Source organism: Myxine glutinosa, chromosome 8 (genome assembly GCF_964187855.1).
Source record: "Myxine glutinosa chromosome 8, kmMyxGlut1.1, whole genome shotgun sequence".
In the NCBI taxonomy this organism is placed as follows: domain Eukaryota; kingdom Metazoa; phylum Chordata; class Myxini; order Myxiniformes; family Myxinidae; genus Myxine; species Myxine glutinosa.
This window is the reverse complement of record NC_136268.1, coordinates 32,669,083-32,689,018: the sequence shown is the minus strand read 5'-3', so window position 1 is coordinate 32,689,018 and position 19,936 is coordinate 32,669,083. Positions and strand designations below refer to the sequence as shown.

The 19,936-nt window shown below is 45.3% G+C and overlaps 1 protein-coding gene across 1 annotated transcript in view; it reads right to left on the bottom strand.

Annotated features, from left to right (window-relative positions):
• Positions 1–8,463: 8,463 nt before the first annotated feature.
• LOC137432161 (uncharacterized) overlaps positions 8,464–19,936 on the bottom strand; it is a 54,414-nt gene continuing 42,941 nt past the window's right edge. Inside the window, exon 9 of the mRNA XM_068123871.2 lies at positions 8,464–9,867. Coding sequence (XP_067979972.2) covers positions 9,290–9,867 — 578 coding nt within the window. The 3' untranslated portion in view covers positions 8,464–9,289. The remainder of the gene's footprint in view (positions 9,868–19,936) is intronic.

Below are 19,936 nucleotides of genomic sequence, written 5' to 3'. Positions count from 1 at the left end.
TGGAGTATCTTCTCTTCTGGACTTGGTTATGACTAACTTCCCTGCAAATGTCTGCTGCTCTTCTTCTGCTCCAATCGGTTCTTCTGATCATGTGCTTGTTAAAGTGGACATCTCTCTGGCCATTCTCAGAGAGCCTCCTCAGCGTCGACGAGTCTGGCATTTCACTCAGGCCGACTGGCACGGTCTGCAAGCAGCCATCAATCAACTGGACTGGTCTCCCATCTCTAATGCCTCTGACATCAATTCTTCCTGGGAATTCTTCCAAAGCAAACTGCTTTCTCTCATGCACAGATTTATCCCATCTCGTCTTCAGTTGTCTTACCCTTCCTCCCGTCCATGGTACACTGAATCTTGTGGTGAGCAGTTGCCCTGAAACAACTTGCCTTTGCATCTTGGAAGGCAAATCCAACTGAAGGCAATCTCAGTTCCTTCCACCAAGCTCGAAACAAGTGTGTTTCTACCCTCAGGAGTGCCAGGAAGCACTATCTCTCCACACTCAAGATTGAACTCTCAAACCTGTCTCCTTCCTCCAAATCCTGGTGGCGTCTGATCAAATCCGTTTCTGGTGTTTGTTCCCCCTCCATCCCCTCCCTTACCTCAAATGGCTACACAGTTGACACCACACGTGACAAAGCCGAATGCCTCAACTCTGTGTTTACCTCAAAATCTTGTGTCCCAAACCCATCTCTCTCTGTTCCCACCTTTCCCAGTCGAACCCAACTGCTCCTGGACTCTGTATCCTTCTCTCCTGACAAGGTGGAGAAGTTTTTATCAAACCTCGACGCTGATTCTGCAACTGGACCAGATGGCATCAGCCCTCGGGTCCTAAAATCCTGCTCTGCCGCTCTATCTCACCCTCTCTCTGTTCTTTTCACCCTCTCTTTTGCTCAAGGTCATCTGCCAGCATCTTGGAAATCAGCAAACATTACCGCTTTACACAAAAAAGGTGCAAAAACAGATCCTTGCAACTACAGACCAATCAGCCTGCTCCCAATTATCAGCAAAGTCATGGAATCCATCATTGCTTCAGATATCAAATCCTTCCTCTTCTCCAATGGCTTGATCTCTGATCATCAATTTGGATTCAGACCAGGTCATTCTACTCTGGACATGTTGCTTCTGCTGTCTCAACAATGGATGGAGGTCCTCAATGCCAAACAGGAAATCAGAGCTGTCTCACTTGACATATCACGTGCCTTCGATACGGTCTGGCACCCAGCTCTGCTCACCAAACTCACCTCCTATGGTATTCAGGGAAATCTCCACTCATGGCTTGCGGATTTCCTCTCTGGTCGTAGGCAACGTGTGGCCCTGAATGGATTTCTCTCATCTTCCCTTCCTGTTCTGGCTGGAGTTCCCCAAGGTAGTGTTCTGGGCCCTGTGCTATTTCTGGTCTTCATCAATGATCTCTCCGACTCTCTGGAAAATCCTCTCTATCTCTTTGCTGATGACTCCACTATCTGCCGCTCCATTCCTCATCCCTCAGATCGGCAGTCTGCAGCGTCCTCACTCTCTGCAGACCTGGACAAAATCACAGACTGGTCAAACAAGTGGAACATGTCTTTCAATCCTGACAAATCTCACACTCTTACAATGTCTCTCCGAAAGGACCGACTGGACAACCCTCGCATCTACTTTCTCAACAATCCTCTCCAAGAAGTTCTGTCGCTCAAGCTTTTGGGTCTCACTATCTGCCATGATCTTTCTTGGGAAAACCACATTTCCAAGCTGGCCTCCAAAGCCAGTCGCCGACTGGGCATCCTCCGTCGTGCGAAGTCCTTCCTTGGCACACCTGAGCTCCTCACCACATACAAGGCTTTCATCCGCAGCTCAATGGAATACTGTTCCCCCCTCTGGGCTGGTGCTCCTGCCTCACACCTTGCTCGGCTTCACGCTGTTGAGGCCAAAGCTTTCAGAATCATTGGAATCTCCTGCGATGTAGTCAACTCCGAGGGCCTTTCACTCACTCACCGCAGGCAGGTTGGTGGTCTTTCTGTCTTCTACCGACTCCTCTCCGGCCTTGCTCCCCCAGCTCTCTCTGTGCTCTGTCCCCCCAATATTCCTTCAGGTCGCACAAGATCTGCCTGCAACCCTCTTATGGTTAAACTGCCAAAGTCTAGGCTCTCTGCTCACCTTCACTCTTTCATTCCCCCTTTTCTCCCGCCTCTGGAACAAACTCCCCCACTCCCTTCAATCCCACTCCTCCCTCCAGGTCTTTAAAACAGCTGTTCACCACCATCTCTTATCTTCCCCCATCGAAAACCTTGATCTTTTCTACCCCCGGTAATTCACCCCAGAGTCCTTGCAGTGTTCATATGTTTTATTCCTCTCCCACCTCCCCCCAAGTCCTCCCGATGTCCCTGCTCTCAAATGTTGTGTTTGTGTCCTTCCCCCTCTCTCCCCATCTTGTCTGCCGCTCCCCTTGTTTTTTGTGTTTTGTGTGTCGGTTTGTCCTTTTGTGTGATTAATGTTAGCTCTTTCACGAGCCTCGATCTTGTATACAAAAAATAATAATAATAATAATAATAATAATAATAATAAAAAATAACGTGAAAACACAAACTTTGATGCCGTGGAGAGATCGAAGCAAGCCCCGTCGCTCGAGGGACCGGAAGTCCGGAATTCCGGACCGGACCGGAATTCTCTGATGTACTAGGCAATTGCTCTTTAATTTTCAGGTTAATCGGATGAAAATTGACGATTTTTCAGATGAAAATTGGTGATTTTAGAAGTTTGACCTTGACTTGACCTTTTACCCTTTGACCACAAAAATAGATGCTTTCCCGATTTTCTGATGTACAATGCAATTGCTCTTTAATTTTTAGGTTAATCGGATGAAAATTGACGATGTTTCAGATGAAAATTGGTGATTTTAGAAGTTTGACCTTGACTTGACCTTTTACCCTTTGACTACAAAAATAGATGCTTTTCCAATTCTCTGGTGTACTAGGCAATTGCTCTTTAATTTTCAGGTTAATCGGATGAAAATTGACGATTTTTCAGATGAAAATTGGTGATTTTAGAAGTTTGACCTTGACGACCTTTTACCCTTTGACCACAAAAATAGATGATTTTCCGATTCTCTGATGTACTATGCAATTGCTCTTTAATTTTCAGGTTAATCGGATGAAAATTGACGATTTTTCATATGAAAATTGGTGATTTTAGAAGTTTGACCTTGACTTGACCTTCGACCTTGAAATAGTTGGTTTCCCAATTCAGTGAGGGCCTATGCAATTGCTGTTTACTTTTCAAGTCAATCGCATGAGAAATTATAATTTTAGAAATTTGATCTCAACATAACCTTTGACCTCAAAATCAATAGGTTTCTTCCTTATGACCAACTCGACTACTTGGAGACGTTTCATGATGATCCGTTTCAAATTGTGACCTGTAGGTGATTGACGTACAAACAGACATACAGATAGACAGAATAACTAACAAGACCAACCAATGAACATGAAAAATCTTCAATGTTGGAAGTAACAAATTATACCGGTGCTGGGTAGCACCTCCACTTATGCTAGGTTGAGCAGTTTATGTTTTGTATCCCACCGATAGACTGGATCTAGATCTTCCCGAAAATCTAATCAATTCGTCCTTGTCACACACCCAACCTCTCCACCAAATTTCGTCCGAATCCGTCCACAACTTTTTGAGATATCGTACTCACAGACAGACAGACAGAGACACATGAAAACATAACCTCCGTCCTCCCTCACTGGCGGAGATAATAGACGTTCAGAGATTTGTGTACGTATTAAATAGATGGCTACTTGAGAGTGGAGCTCCAGGTGGAAGTTGTTTCCTTTGTTTGATGCTTGCATCTTCTGATTGGTTCGTGGTGTGTGAATGAAACAATACAAAAATGTGGAACACGTATTTGTCTTTATTATCATTCATAATAATAATAATATATATTTATAACTATTTACTTAATCGACAGAAAAGGCACAATTTGTCGTTCTGTACAATGACAGCAAACCAAAACGCAAAAGCACAAGCACCAGATGGACCAATCGGCATCACATCACATCTATATACAGTTCATGTTTGATGTGAAGAGGTCATCGGGTTTAAACTCATTTCATCCACTCAACTGCTTCTTCAACCGACTCGTCATACCGGTACAGACGGAAACTTTTTACAAACGAGGATTACATAATGTCGAGTAATTATATTATAATACCTTCACGACAACATGACTTGGTGAGTGCTCGCCTTACATATCATGGTTACTACAGGTGGACCAGGTAAAACAACTGCAGACAGAGCAAGCATTTAGAGCAACTTACACCTTCTCAGGTTGTCCTGTCCAAGTTTTGAGGCAAAAAGTGTCCAAAGGCACTGGCACATACTGTGATATCATGGACGCGGTTTGCAGATTCAAATGTGATAAGTTTCATCCACCACCTCGATCATTTTTTCCATTGGGAAAGCGAAATGGTAAACGTCACCGAAGCGTGAGATTGTAAAACTGAATGATAAGAACCTCGATTGAAAAACAAACCTTGATAAGAAAAAAAAAACACACACACACATATATATATATATATATATATACACATAGTGGTCCAGAAACCCTGGGCACATTTTGAAGAACAATACCTGCAACAAACAACGAAGTTTATTATTGTTCTTTTGTGCAAAACAAAACATGATTACTCGATAAACAGTCGAATCAGTCGAATATACATGAAACAGATCAGTTATAATGTTCAAACTGCTTCCCTTCATGTCTATGCACAGCTGTAGCCATGACTAAACGCTCTGACACACAGTTCTGCACGTTTCAGTCGTTAAGGCAGCAGTCTCGTTATGGATGAATTGTTTCAAGTCTCTAAGGGTCGTAGGATTCCTCGCATACACTTTGTGTTTGAGGAAACCCCAAAGGAAGAAATCACAGGGTGTTAAATCACAAGACCGTGGCGGCCATTCAACCGGACCACGACGGCCAATCCATTTGTCTGCAAAGTTCAAATCAAGGGCCTGGTGTACACTGGTAGCATAATGAGCAGGCGCACCATCATGCATGAACCACATATGGCCATCATTGAGTGGAAATACATGCGGCTCCAACATTAGAAGGTAATTTGCAGCATTCACATTTTCTTCGAAAAATATTGGTCCAACAATGCCTCCAGAAGAAATGCCTGCCCAGACGGACACACTAGCTTGGTACTGGACGTTGCGATAAACAGTAAATCATGGGTTGTTTATTGCCCATATCACGCTGTTATGTCGATTCACAGAACCAGATAAAGTAAACTTGGATTCATCTGACCACAAGATCCTGTTCTGCAAATCATTGTCCATATTCATTAACCCAAGCAATGTCTCACATGCCTCAACGCACCTGTCAAAATCATCCTCAGATAGTCGGTGAATTAATCTGGGTATGTATGGTTTCGCATTAAGGTCTTTTAGTATTCTTCGAATCGATGATCGGCTTATGTTGGTGACGTTTGATAAACGACGAGTTGATCAGGTGTGTTACTGTCGAGTTGTTGTTGAATGACCGCTCTGCTTTCCTCAGTTCGAACAGTACGAGGCCTACCTGCTGACTCTTTTGGAAGAATGCTGCCGGTTTCATCAAACTGCTTGTTTATTCTGCTGATGGTTCTTCTGTCAATATTGCGTTGGTGACACATTCTTTGACAAGTTGTCTGTGAACTTTAGCCGAATATCCAGATACAGAATACAAGCGTACAACGCATATTAGGGCGTCTAATTCACAATGAGCTGAACTAATTCAAAGACAAACGCTTACAGCACAGTGAGCGAAGCTCACCCCGATCCATATCACGTGATGCACCTCACCCTGTTGCGTATCATGTGATGCCTGTGCGTGTTGAAGCGGTTGCATCCATTTACGAGTAATCATGTTTTGTTTTGCACCAAGGAATAAACTTCGTTGTTTGTTGCAGGTATCGCTCTTCAAAATGTGCCCAGGGTTTTTCTGGACCACCCTATATATATATACACATGCATATACTCATACATTTTTCTGTAGATTGAATATAAAAATAAGTTAGCGTTATTTGGACTGTTGTATCTCATTCACATAACTTTTGAACATTCCTCATAGGTTATCGATATTTCCTTCCATTTTCATAAAAGTGTACAGTCATACATGATCCATAAAACATCAAAGAGTCCCAAAAATGACCCTTTATGACCATTTATCAAGAGGTTTCAGCCTCAATTATGAAATAACTTTTTCAAAGTTTCTTTCCTGACCTCTTGAGTTCAGAGCTTTAACGTTGATACTGTGAACCCAAGAGGTCAGGAAAGTTTCTCCCGAACCGAAATCTGCCATGCTTTACAACATAACCATGCTCCATGGTTTCTTCTTTTTTTTTTCTCTCTCTCTCTCTCTCTCTCTCTCTCTCTCTCTCTCTCTCTCTCTCTCTCTCTCTCTCTCTCTCTCTCTCTCTCTCTCTCTCTCTCTCCTTTCGTCCCATGGGCAGTGTCCTGGGTCTTGTCACGTTCTTGGAATACATGAATTTCAGCTTCTCCAGACAACCCTCTCCATCACTTTACAGATCGTGATAGCGCTACGTGTCAAAACCTTTCACACCTGTGATACGGTGCGGTGGGATCTCCAGGCTGGCATCGAAAGCCTGCTGCTGAACATTCTCGTCTAAGCTCAGGCGCCATCTATTCCTTATGGAGCTTGGGAAAAATTGGGAAAATTAAAATTGAGAAATGGAAGGGAGAAGGGAAGAATGTGGAAAAAGAAACGAGTAGCGAAGTAATGGGAGAAGGGGTAGATAAGCAAAGAAGGTTTGGAGATAGGAGTAAGAGTCAGGAGAGGGCAGCAAAAGGGCATGTATGGGGCATACATGGAAATCAACTCGGGGTGGGGAATTCCTCCTTTTGCATACATACTAAATGGACGACTCTTTGACATGCCCTTTTCCCCACTGAATACCAAAGCCTGCTCAATACAAGTGAATAGGTCAAACGATTGGTCCTCTTTTGCCTTTTCTCTGGTCTTGTTCCACAATTCGAATGTTATTCCTCATTCCCGGCGAGCTCCTTTGATGTCTGTTTCACTACGAGCTGTGTTCCTCTTTCCAGCCATTTAAGGCTCTGTATATCCTCTACTTATGAAACAGCCTACCTTTCCCTCCATGCATTTTAAATGTGGGCTCATCGACAGCCCACGTTGAATTCCATGTCCATTTGTGTCCTTTTTCGTGTTAACAGCGTCACATGATTATACATATATATATATATATATATATATATATATATATATATATATATATATATATATATATATATATATATAAAATATAAAGTATTTACACAAGCTATAAGGCAACATTTTTCCTTCTTACACAACATTTTTGCTTTGATGGGTTCAAAGGTATATATATATCCACATTCCAGAATGTTCCATGCAAATTCTTCCTCTCAACTATCAATCCGCCCTGTCAGCCCTCATGATTGTTATGGTTCCCACAGGGAGGCGTTAAGTGTTTAGTCTTGGTGTCTGGACTTAGTGTCCATGTTTTGAAGAATAATTATTCCATTATTTATATTTAAATGATTTAATTTTTCAATTTCTAAAATTTAAATTATTCCCAATTTTCAAAAAAGGAATTCCAATAATTATTAAATTTAGCATTTATTTATATATTTAATTTTTCTTCCCAATTTAAAAAAAAGGAATTCCAATTATTAAATTTAGCATTTATTTATATATTTAATTTTTCTTCCCAATTTAAAAAAAAGGAATTCCAATTATTAAATTTAGCATTTATTTATATATTTAATTTTTCTTCCCAATTAAAAAAAAAGGAATTCCAATTATTAAATTTAGCATTTATTTATATATTTAATTTTTCTTCCCAATTTAAAAAAAAGGAATTCCAATTATTAAATTTAGCATTTATTTATATATTTAATTTTTCTTCCCAATTTAAAAAAAAGGAATTCCAATTATTAAATTTAGCATTTATTTATATATTTAATTTTTCTTCCCAATTTAAAAAAAAGGAATTCCAATTATTAAATTTAGCATTTATTTATATATTTAATTTTTCTTCCCAATTTAAAAAAAAGGAATTCCAATTATTAAATTTAGCATTTATTTATATATTTAATTTTTTTTCCCAATTTAAAAAAACAGGAATTCCAATTATTAAATTTAGCATTTATTTATATATTTATTTTTTCTTCCCAATTTAAAAAAAAGGAATTCCAATTATTAAATTTAGCATTTATTTATATATTTAATTTTTCTTCCCAATTAAAAAAAAAGGAATTCCAATTATTAAATTTAGCATTTATTTATATATTTAATTTTTCTTCCCAATTTAAAAAAACAGGAATTCCAATTATTAAATTTAGCATTTATTTATATATTTAATTTTTCTTCCCAATTTAAAAAAAAGGAATTCCAATTATTAAATTTAGCATTTATTTGTATATTTAATTTTCCTTTCCAATTTTCAAAAAAAAAGTTCAATTATTTATTTTGCCCCAATTTTCCATTATTTTCAATTATTTTTTCATTATTTAATTACATACGAATATATATATACACACATTGCATTATGAGGCATAATTACAAGTGCTACCAATTGGCTAATATTATGAATTAGCTATACCAGGAACCATTAGCAATCTCCTCGCGCAACTCTCTGGTGTAATATGTAATTTACCAATCGACTCTCCCAATGTTGGCAAACAACAAATGGTGTGTGCTTCTCCACACCTCATCAGGTTGTCTTTTTTTCCAATCTACCCTGGGATTAGTTACATCTAATCCCAGGCTAGCATTACATCGTTTACTACTGTATTGCAATATAAAATGCACCATTTTGGACGATTCGGTCGTCAAGTGGTGAGGACACTGGACTGGCACCCAAGAGGTTGTGGGTCAAATCTGTCTGAAGGATTTCGATTCCAGCATCATGGATTTTGATTGAGAAAAGCATGTGGACCTTGAGCTCATCTCGTGGAAATGACCAGGTTGTACTTGCTGCTGATGGATCCTACCTGGACTGGTCTACACGTTTGATGTTTGTCCAAAATTGGTGCGCGCTTTTTAAATACCTTGGGAGACTTTGAATGGACACTAAATAAATGTTTCCAAGGCATTTCTGCCCAACATCCTCATGGCATCATGTCTGCATCATTACAGATATTTAAATAATGACATGTAGAATCTTTGCAGGACTTGATTGTTATGGCTGAAACATAAAACTTTTTTTAAAATGTCCATGGAAGTAATCGTAAATATGATTGCATCTCGTCACCTGCACTAAATGTACAGCTATCCGTCCTGCCAGATGACCCCTGACCCAGAAGCAAAACTCCTCGTTTGACCTGGGCACAAAAATTGCATGCCAGCACTGGGATCAGGTACGCCCGTTGGGGTAGTGAGGAGTGAAGAACACGCGATTGTTGCTGTGCTCGTCTCTACAGGGTGATAGAATGAAACATGGTATGGCTTGACTCCTCTTGGAGCTTGTGACTCGGGGTTACTGGGAAAAAGAGGTGCGGCTGAGGCCCGTGGCGAAGTTGCGAGGACACCTGGGCAGGTCCAGGCTGCTTCGGTCGGAATCTCAAGGCGTGGAGAAGGATTGCGTTCGGGAGCAGGATCGGATCCTGGTTCGAGGTTCATGAGGCGCAAGTTGTTGGGCGTATACGTTGCGTCACTTCCGTTTTCACCAAACATGCAGGGGTGACGGGATTGATGAGGATGGTGGGTCGGTGTTGCCATGGAGTTTGGGTTTAGCGATTTGGAAGTCGATGCATAAGGAGAGGGAGATGGGTAAAGGGCACCTGGGATTGTGGGGTAAAAGCGAGGTTGTGGGTTGTTGGCCAATGGGTTCGGATCTTCTTGAGAATCTGGAGAGGAAATCAAAAGACAAAGACACTATATTTCCATCAGTTGAGTTTTAAGCGGTTGAAATAAACATAGAAATGTAGTTAGAGGCCATCTATTTATTAGAGAATGCAAATATAGTCAGGTTCACGATGTTTGGAATCATCAGAGCATGGAGAATCCAAAAATCAATGTTGGCATTTGCACAGACACCTGCATGGCCGCCATTTTGGATTTTCAAAATGGCCACCATAAAATACATATTTTGCGCGATCTCAGCTTCTAGTCAACCTAGAAACTTAATTAAATATGCTAATTCTATGTTTTCTGGGTCAAGGAATCCAATAAAGGCCTCAAAATAGTGCTCAGGATTATAGAAAAGCAACAAACAAAGGTAATTGAAAACCATTGTCTTTATATTTGTGATACAACTGTAACTGCAAGTCCTTTGAAGTTATAAGGTATGGGTTTATAAAGCGAGAAAGCAGCCTTGTTAGTATCAGATTGAACTATAAGTCCTATACACAGGATCTACGAGGTCTATACCGTTCAGGAATATGCTTTTACAGATCTTCATCACTGTCCTGAGTGTCATTTTCGCAAAGGTGTGTACGCAAATGTAAACATTAATTTTTGGATTCCTCATGCTCTGAATATTGCAAAAATGTATAGTTTTGCTAATCTCCAAAAATTTTGAACGAAAAAAACATAGTGAACCTGACTAATATGACAGAGTGCTAGACTCCTCCCCTTGAGATTTTAAGTTTAATTTATTAATTTATTTATTTGTATACCAAGTCGAGGCTCGAGGAAGAGAGATTGCTCCAAACATACCTCTTACTTCTAACCTCTCAAGCCAAACTCCTACCCTCCAATCATTCCCTCTCCCATCAGCCCATGTTATTCTCCTTTTTCTCAATTTATTCTCAATTTATCCTCTATGTGCATACTTAATAAATATACGAGTGGCCCCATTTCACAAAATACAGTTTACACAATGAATTAAAAAACAAACAAACCTGTTTTCCTTAATAAAAACGAATTATGGAATGCACATGTAATGCTCTCTTTCAAAGGTGGACAGATCTCAAGTGTCACCTTTTTAATCCCAGGAATACCCAGGTGATTGAGCTTTTTGATCAATGCAATTTAATTTATTACTTTGAAACTTATTCAAACACTTGAAAGAACGAACCAGTGAGCTTTACCTGGTGATCGGTTAATGAGAAAATGAATGAATGCGTAATATTCAGGATGCAAAAGCTTCATTGAAATGGACGATCAACACTTCCATTTGGGATATAGTGTGGGATAGGTGAACGTGCACACAGGTAAAGTCATCTCACATCTACTGCAAAAGGTCACATTTAATAACGGGCCATGGTGGACGCAATCGGCGATGTCATCACGTGACCATGTTGCCATAGCAATGATGAATGTATACAAAGGGCCAGGGATATAATCGCTAAAGCTTGATGATCCTTTTGTTTTCATCACCTTCATGTACACAAGCCTCAAGGTCCATCCTCAACTGGAAAGCAGATCTGATGCCAGACACGGAAAATCTTTCACATCACATTTGTTTTCCTCCATCTAAAGCATCACCCTCTTAGCAACCAACTGAAGACAGTTCGAATGTTTGTAATAAACGCAGACAAATTGTATTACCAATGTTAGTAATCTCAAGCTCACCAGGGGAGCAGGCAACCACAAACCTCTGACCTATGTCCAGGAATCCAGGGGAGCAGGCAACCACAAACCTCTGATCTATATCCAGGGGAGCAGGCGACCACAAACCTCGACTATGTCCAGGAATCAAGGGGAGCAGGCGACCACAAACCTCGACTATGTCCAGGAATCAAGGGGAGCAGGCGACCACAAACCTCGACTATGTCCAGGAATCAAGGGGAGCAGGCAACCACAAACATCTGACCTATATCCAGGGGAGCAGGCAACCACAAACCTCTGTACTCTACCATGGAACCAGGGGAGCAGGCAACCACAAACCTCTGTACTCTACCATGGAACCAGGGGAGCAGGCAACCACAAACCTCTGTACTATATCCAGCGCACCAGAGGAGCAGGCAACCATAAACCTCTGTACTAAATCGAGGGGATCAGAAGAGCAGGCAACCACAAACCTCTGTACTAAATCGAGGGGATCAGAGGAGCAGGCAACCACAAACCTCTGTACTAAATCGAGGGGATCAGAGGAGCAGGCAACCACAAACCTCTGTACTAAATCGAGGGGATCAGAGGAGCAGGCAACCACAAACCTCTGTACTAAATCGAGGGGATCAGAGGAGCAGGAAACCACAAACCTCTGTACTAAATCGAGGGGATCAGAGGAGCAGGAAACCACAAACCTCTGTACTAAATCGAGGGGATCAGAGGAGCAGGCAACCACAAACCTCTGTACTATATCCAGCGCACCAGAGGAGCAGGCAACCATAAACCTCTGTACTAAATCGAGGGTATCAGAAGAGCAGGCAACCACAAACCTCTGTACTAAATCGAGGGTATCAGAGGAGCAGGCAACCACAAACCTCTGTACTAAATCGAGGGGATCAGAGGAGCAGGCAACCACAAACCTCTGTACTAAATCGAGGGGATCAGAGGAGCAGGCAACCACAAACCTCTGTACTAAATCGAGGGGATCAGAGGAGCAGGCAACCACAAACCTCTGTACTAAATCGAGGGGATCAGAGGAGCAGGCAACCACAAACCTCTGTACTAAATCGAGGGGATCAGAGGAGCAGGCAACCACAAACCTCTGTACTAAATCGAGGGGATCAGAGGAGCAGGCAACCACAAACCTCTGTACTAAATCGAGGGGATCAGAGGAGCAGGCAACCACAAACCTCTGTACTAAATCGAGGGGATCAGAGGAGCAGGCAACCACAAACCTCTGTACTATATCCAAGAAAGGTCCAAATATGGGCTTTGTATGAACATACTGCATTGTAATGAAAGGTGAAATAAAAAAACGAATGTTTTTCATTGCGAGGTTCAGTTCGATTGATCGAGTGCAGGAGTTCATGCAAATTCCGCCACGAACTATTTACATTATTGTTTAAAACATCATTATAATTGTCTCAATCATTGGCGACCTGACAGGTATCGTAAAAGCATTTTCTCACTAAGTTCGGGACCATCGTGCCAGTCGTACCCCAATCGGTATAAACATGTGCCCATGTTTACATGGAATGATGCCTTTTGGATCCTAAAGTTCGATCCACATTCTTCTCCCAACTGGAGAGCTTGGAATTTTTTGCCAATTTCCGATGCCCAACGCTGTCTATAGTAATTATAGTTTGAAATGCGGAGGATTTGTTTCTTTTTACAAATGGCATTTTCTACTTCCCTTCCAAGGTTCCTTACTTTTAATCAAAGAGCATGTTTATATGCATTTTGAAAACTCTGTAAAAGGCTTTGTTTTCTGGAAAGTTGATGCCATAGCCCTCTTCGTTTCTGCATCTTGAAGTTGCATGTTGAAGAGGCTCATTAAGGAGGCACTGATGTTACCTTTTTCAGTATCGAGTCATAAACGACGAGGTGTCATTTAATAACTGCTTATACAAACTGTACTCTGCAGACACTGAGACATGGAAGATGCTAATTATTTATTATGTGTGCACAGGAGTTTGTGGAGGGCTTCAGACCGGTGCGTACACGATGTACGTGAAGTTGAGAGAGAATGTCAAAATTTTCGCCATACTTGTGCTTGCGTACATAACAAATAGATGTCCCCTAACCCGTTTTACAGTATGGCAACGTTTTGGCCACTAATAGAGGTTTCTCATGTGACGTCACAATGTCATGCGCCTTTGTTTATCCGCCATCTTGTGGGTCAAGTCGGCACACTGAATGTCTTTTTTATTTCCCAAATCTCGTTTGCTATTTAAAATGCCTGAGACTTGTTGTGCATATGGTTGCATTAATCGGAGGGGGAGATGAGCCAGGGATCAGATTCTACCGATTCCCATGAGTGGGCTCAGAGCACCGGGAAAGATGGGTCGCTGCTAAAGCGTGAGGAGTCTGTGGAGAACACTTTATTACTGGTCAATATATCAATAACATGCCTTGCACGACAGTTTGGAAATATCCTCTGGCACCTCCGATTCAAGGTATATGCAGGTAAGGTTGAGAAGGAGCGGAGGACAGCCACTAAAAATGGTTCTAGAAATCACGAAGCTTCCGTACCATGATTGGTTGAGGATCTTGAATCTACACTCCCTCTACTGCAGGAGGAGGAGGAGGAGGTGGTGTGATATGATTATTGTACACCTGGTTCTTCATGGGCTGATCAGGATCAATCCCAGTCATCTCAAGCCAGCTCGACAAACTTAAATCAGAGATCACTCAAGGAAGTAATTTAAGGAGAGGGGCAGACTAGACATCAGGAAGTGGATTTTTTTTAAAGGAGTAGAGCAGTGGATAACTGGAACGGTCTCCCACAGGAGGTAGTTGAAGCCAAGACGACAAATTAATTTACGTCTCAATTAGACAAGTACTGGTGGAATGAGCGCTTCCACCTTACATAACTCTGCTCTTCTCAAGCTTATGCTCACACTAAGGTACAGTACGTATTACGACGAAGAGACCGGGGTATGTATTTCAAGATCACCTGCTTCCCCAAATCCGATGATTATGATGATAGTGTTTATAGCCGGCGAAGCCGGTGTTGTGAATGAACGCGTACGTATTATGTTGAAAAGCCAGATGTTGCTGGATCCTTTGAGAATTTCGACACTTTGACGCACCAAATCACACCATGGAGGGCGCCATCTTGCGGATGCGGAAGTATGCATAAACAATTGCGAAAAAGTTCAATAGGAGTTTGTTTCAGCCGTCTTTTTTTGATTCACAATCTTATGTTGAAAAGCCAGATTTTGCAGGATCCTTTGAGAATTTCTAAGCTTTGACGCACCAAATCGCTCCATGGAGGCCGCCATCTTGCGGATGCGGAGGTATGCATAAACAATTGCGAAAAAGTTCAATCGGAGTTTGTTTCACCCGTCTTTTTTTGATTCACAATCTTATGTTGAAAAGCCAGATTTTGCTGGATCCTTTGAGAATTTCGAAGCTTTGACGCACCAAATCGCTCCATGGAGGCCGCCATCTTGCAGATGCGGAAGTATGCATAAACAATTGCGAAAAACTTCAATAGGAGTTTGTTTCACCCGTCTTTTTTTGATTCACAATCTTATGTTGAAAAGCCAAATTTTGCTGGATCCTTTGTGAGAATTTCGAAGCTTTGACGCACCAAATCGCTCCATGGAGGCCGCCATCTTGCGGATGCGGAAGTATGCATAAAAAATTGCGAAAAAGTTCAATAGGAGTTTGTTTCACCCGTCTTTTTTTGATTCACAATCTTATGTTGAAAAGCCAGATTTTGCAGGATCCTTTGAGAATTTCTAAGCTTTGACGCACCAAATCGCTCCATGGAGGTGGCCATCTTGCGGATGCAGAAGTATGCATAAAAAATTGCGAAAAAGTTCAATAGGAGTTTGTTTCACCGGTCTTTTTTTGATTCACAATCTTTTGTTGAAAAGCCAGATTTTGCTGGATCCTTTGAGAATTTCGAAGCTTTGACGCACCAAATCGCTCCAAGGAGGCCGCCATCTTGCGGATGCGGAAGTATGCATAAAAAATTGTGAAAAAGTTCAATAGGAGTTTGTTTCGCCCGTCTTTTTTTGCTTCACAATCATGTTGAAAAGCCAGATTTTGCAGGATCCTTTGAGAATTTCTAAGCTTTGACGCACCAAATCGCTCCATGGAGGCCGCCATCTTGCGGATGCGGAAGTATGCATAAAAAATTGCGAAAAAGTTCAATAGCGCCCGCGGAACTACGTAACTTCCGGTTAGTGCACCCTTCGCGACAACAGTCGTGACTCTGGGGCATTTTCGAAATGTTTCTCTTCTTTAGTGGTCGACCTAAAAAGCCGAATTAGGCTTCAATCCCATGCTCCCATGCTCAGTAGGTTTGTCTGATTTATGATGTTGTCCTGCACCTACCGGTATAAGTGGTTTACATGAAAGAAAGCTCGGTTTGATTAACGACAGTCACACATTGCCGTTGAAACGGCGCTATCATCTGATCTGTCGGCACTGATCTTACTGCAAGCTTACTTCTTCTGGTGGAGGAAGCCGCAGTGCCCGGAGAGAACCAGCCCTGACAGCGACTGAAGTTAGAAGACGACACACATACTGTGAAAACGTATGTTAAGCCCAGTTAAAATTTCTTAAAATAGGCCCTAAGCTAGCACATCGTATAGTTACTTCCTTAAGCTTCTTGTGACATTTATTGTATGTAATTATTGGGGAGGACTGTCTGCTCTTCTCTTTTACCAAGTCTTATCAGGTAGGGCAAAGGGGGGCATTAAGCTCCAGGGGGCATTAGGCTCCACTACATTGTAAATGCATTATATTTACCTTCAAGATTTACAATGTAGTGGAGCCTAATGCCCCTTGGAGCTTAATGCCCCCCCTTTGCCCGACAGTACCTACTACACCTACCTACTACCAACTACCTAACCTACTTATGCCATAGTGATGGGTAAAATAGTGGCAAGAGGCTTTGGCTTCGCCGGCTCACTGTGGCTTTGCAGTAGGGTACTAGTAGTTATATTAGTGCACCCATATGCACACAACTCGTAGGTATATCGTATTCCTTTAATCACATTTAATTGCCCCTTTTAAAAGCCCACATTTCCGGGATTGAGGAAGAAGAATCGGGATCTTGAGCTTTAATGTAGTGGTTCTAACGGTAACATTTATTCTTCTACGATAGCAGGAACCCTTTACAAGGACATGGGAGGAGCACACAAAAGGAAATATAGTAATACTTCTCGAAGCGATGGGAAAAAATATAAAAGTACACAGACGGAGAGCACAAACAACAACAATTACGTTGTAGCGGTTACCGCTGGATGCACACAATCGCCTTGCACCGGCCAGAACACGGCCAGACACGCCTCTCCCGGGCATGCCCGGACTCACTGTTCCCAGGCACGCCCGAACCTCCCGGGCACGCCCGGTCTCGTCTTTCCCGGGCATGCCCGCTCTCGCCTTTCCAGGGCTCGCCCAGAGCGTCCGGGCATGCCCGCTATCGCCTTTTCAGGGCTCGCCCAGAGCGTCCGGGCATGCCCGCTATCGCCTTTCCAGGGCTCGCCCAGAGCGTCCGGGCATGCCCGCTATCGCCTTTCCAGGGCTCGCCCAGAGCGCCCGGGCACGCCCAGCCTCGACTTGCCAGGCCGCAGCCAAACACGCCCGGGCAGGTCCAGACTCGCCTTTCCAAGGCTCGCCCTTGACACCCGGGCATGCCCGGTATAGCTTTTGCCGGGCAAACTTCCCGACATAAATGTGTATATATATTGCTGCCCGATAAACGGGCTTGTCAGAATACCTGAGCTGTTTTGTTTCAATAAAGCAACTCGGACGAATTCCGTCTTTGGTCGCGTCAATTCTTTCGACTCGCGTTGGAGCGCAGTTCCTTCATTGGTGACCTACCGACATGGATACGGCAGTGACGCTTAAACTGCCTACCTTCTGGGAGGCTCACGCGGCTGTTTGGTTCGCTCAGGCGGACTCTCAGTTCGCCCTGCGAGGCATCACCGCGGACGACACCCGCTTCCACCATGTTGTGGCGGCGCTCGGTTCCACCACCGCGGCCCGCGCCTTGAGCCTCCTCGAGCACCCGCCGGCTGCTGACAAATACGACGCGCTGAAGACACTCCTCCTCGACGCTTTCGCCCTCTCACCGGCAGCACGCGCACGGCGCCTGCTCGCTCTGCCCGAGCTCGGCGACACGCGCCCATCAGAGCGCATGGACTATATGCTCTTGTTGCTCGGTGAGCACTCTCCGGATTTTCTGTTCCGCGAGCTGTTCCTTCGCCAGCTGCCTCACCCGGTACGCCTCGCCCTGGCTGGCACGTTGATCACGGATTCCCGCGCCCTCGCCAGGGAAGCCGATAAGATCTCCTCGGCGGGCCAGCACATCGGCGCGGTTACCTGGAGCCCGCCGCCGTCCGAGGCGACGCCCGAGCGCCCTGCGCGGTTGGAGGCCGAACTGCCGGTGCAACTGGCGGCCGCCACGCCGCACCGCCCGCTTCCGACACGACGGCCGGGGCCTCCACCTGACCGTGCGTGGTGTTATTACCACGCAAGGTTCGGACACAAGGCTCGGACGTGCCGGCCCCCGTGCACTTTCGGCAGGTCGGGAAATGGCCGGGCCGGCGTTCATTCCCAGCCATGAGCGCCGGCCACTCGGGCAACTTGCTGTTTATTCGGGACAAAGCGTCTGGGCGGCGTTTCCTGTGTGACACCGGCGCCCAACTGAGCGTCATACCCGCCTCCGAGCAGGACAGGCGGGACGCCGTTTGCGGCCCCTCTTTGGTCGCTGCTAATGGGTCGGCCATACGCACTTTCGGCCCACGCGTCGTCACCCTCTGCTTCGGCAGCCAGCGTTTTCAATGGACTTTTGTGACCGCCTGCGTCCCCATGGCTTTGCTGGGCGCCGACTTCCTCTGCGCGCACGGGCTGCTGGTCGACGTCAAACGTCGTCGCCTTGTCAACGCCGAGACCTTCAGCTCCCTGGCGTGCACGATGAGCAGCTCCGCGCCGACCGAACTGGCGTGCGCCCTCCCGGCAGCGAACGAGTTCGCTCGCCTGCTCGCGGAATTCCCGGCCCTCACGCGGCCGACGTTTTTGGCCGTCGTGGTGCGGCACGGGATCGAGCACCACATAACCACTACGGGCCCGCTGGTCTACGCCAGGGCCCGCCGCCTCGACCCGGCCAAGCTCGCCGTGGCGAAGGCCGAGTTCGACGCGTTGGAGCACCTCGGCATCGTGCGGCGCTCCGATAGCGCGTGGGCCTCGCCACTGCACATCGTGCCAAAGCCGGGGGGTGGATGGCGCCCGTGTGGCGACTACCGCCGTCTCAACGACGCTACCACCCCCGACAGGTACCCGATCCCGCATATTCAGGACTTTTCCGCCCGTTTGGCGGGACGGGTCATCTTTTCGAAAATTGACCTGATACGGGGCTACCACCAGGTACCTGTCCGGGCGGCCGACGTCCCGAAGACGGCCGTCATCACGCCGTTCGGCCTGTTCGAATTTTTGCGGATGCCGTTTGGCCTCAAGAACGCGGCCCAGGCGTTCCAGCGCTTGATGGACGGCGTGCTGCGCGACCTGCCGTTTCTTTTCGTCTATCTGGACGATATCCTCGTCGCCAGCACGTCCCGCGCCGAGCACCTCCTCCACCTCCGAACACTGTTCGGTCGCCTCAGCGAGCACGGCTTAATTGTCAACCCGGTCAAATGCCACTTCGGCGCGACGACCGTTGACTTTTTGGGCCACCGCATCACCAAGACCGGGGCCGTGCCGCTGCCGACCAAGGTCGAGGCCATCACCACGTTCCCGCGTCCCCGTTCCATCAAGGCCCTCCAAGAGTTCCTCGGCATGGTGAATTTTTATCACCGATTCGTGCCCCGCGCTGCTCAGCTCATGCGGCCCCTTTACGAGACCCTCCGGGGCAAGCCGGCCAAGCATGACATTGTTTGGTCCGCGGCAATGGACGCGGCCTTCGCCAGCGCCAAACGGGCCCTCGCCGACGCAACGCTGCTGGCTCACCCGGTGCTCAACGCGCCCATTGCCCTCACTACGGACGCCTCCAACTACGCGGTGGGCGCCGTCCATGAGCAATGGGTGGACGGGGTTTGGCAGCCACTCGCTTTTTTCAGCCGGCAACTCCGGCCGAACGAGTTAAACTACAGCACGTTCGACCGCGAGCTGCTCGGGCTATTCCTGGCCGTTCGCCATTTCCGACACCTCCTGGAGGGCCGCCCGTTCACGGCTTTCGTCGACCACAAGCCGTTGGTCTACGCAATGGCTAAGGTCACGGAGCCGTGGTCGACCCGCCAGCAGCGCCACCTCTCCGCCGTGTCGGAGTTCACCACGGACATCCGGCACGTCGCCGGCAAAGACAACGCCGTGGCCAACTGTCTTTCTCGGGCCAGCGCGAACGCGGTCCACCTCGGCGTGGACTTCGCGCTCATGGCGGCCGACCAGACCACCGACGCCTCGGTG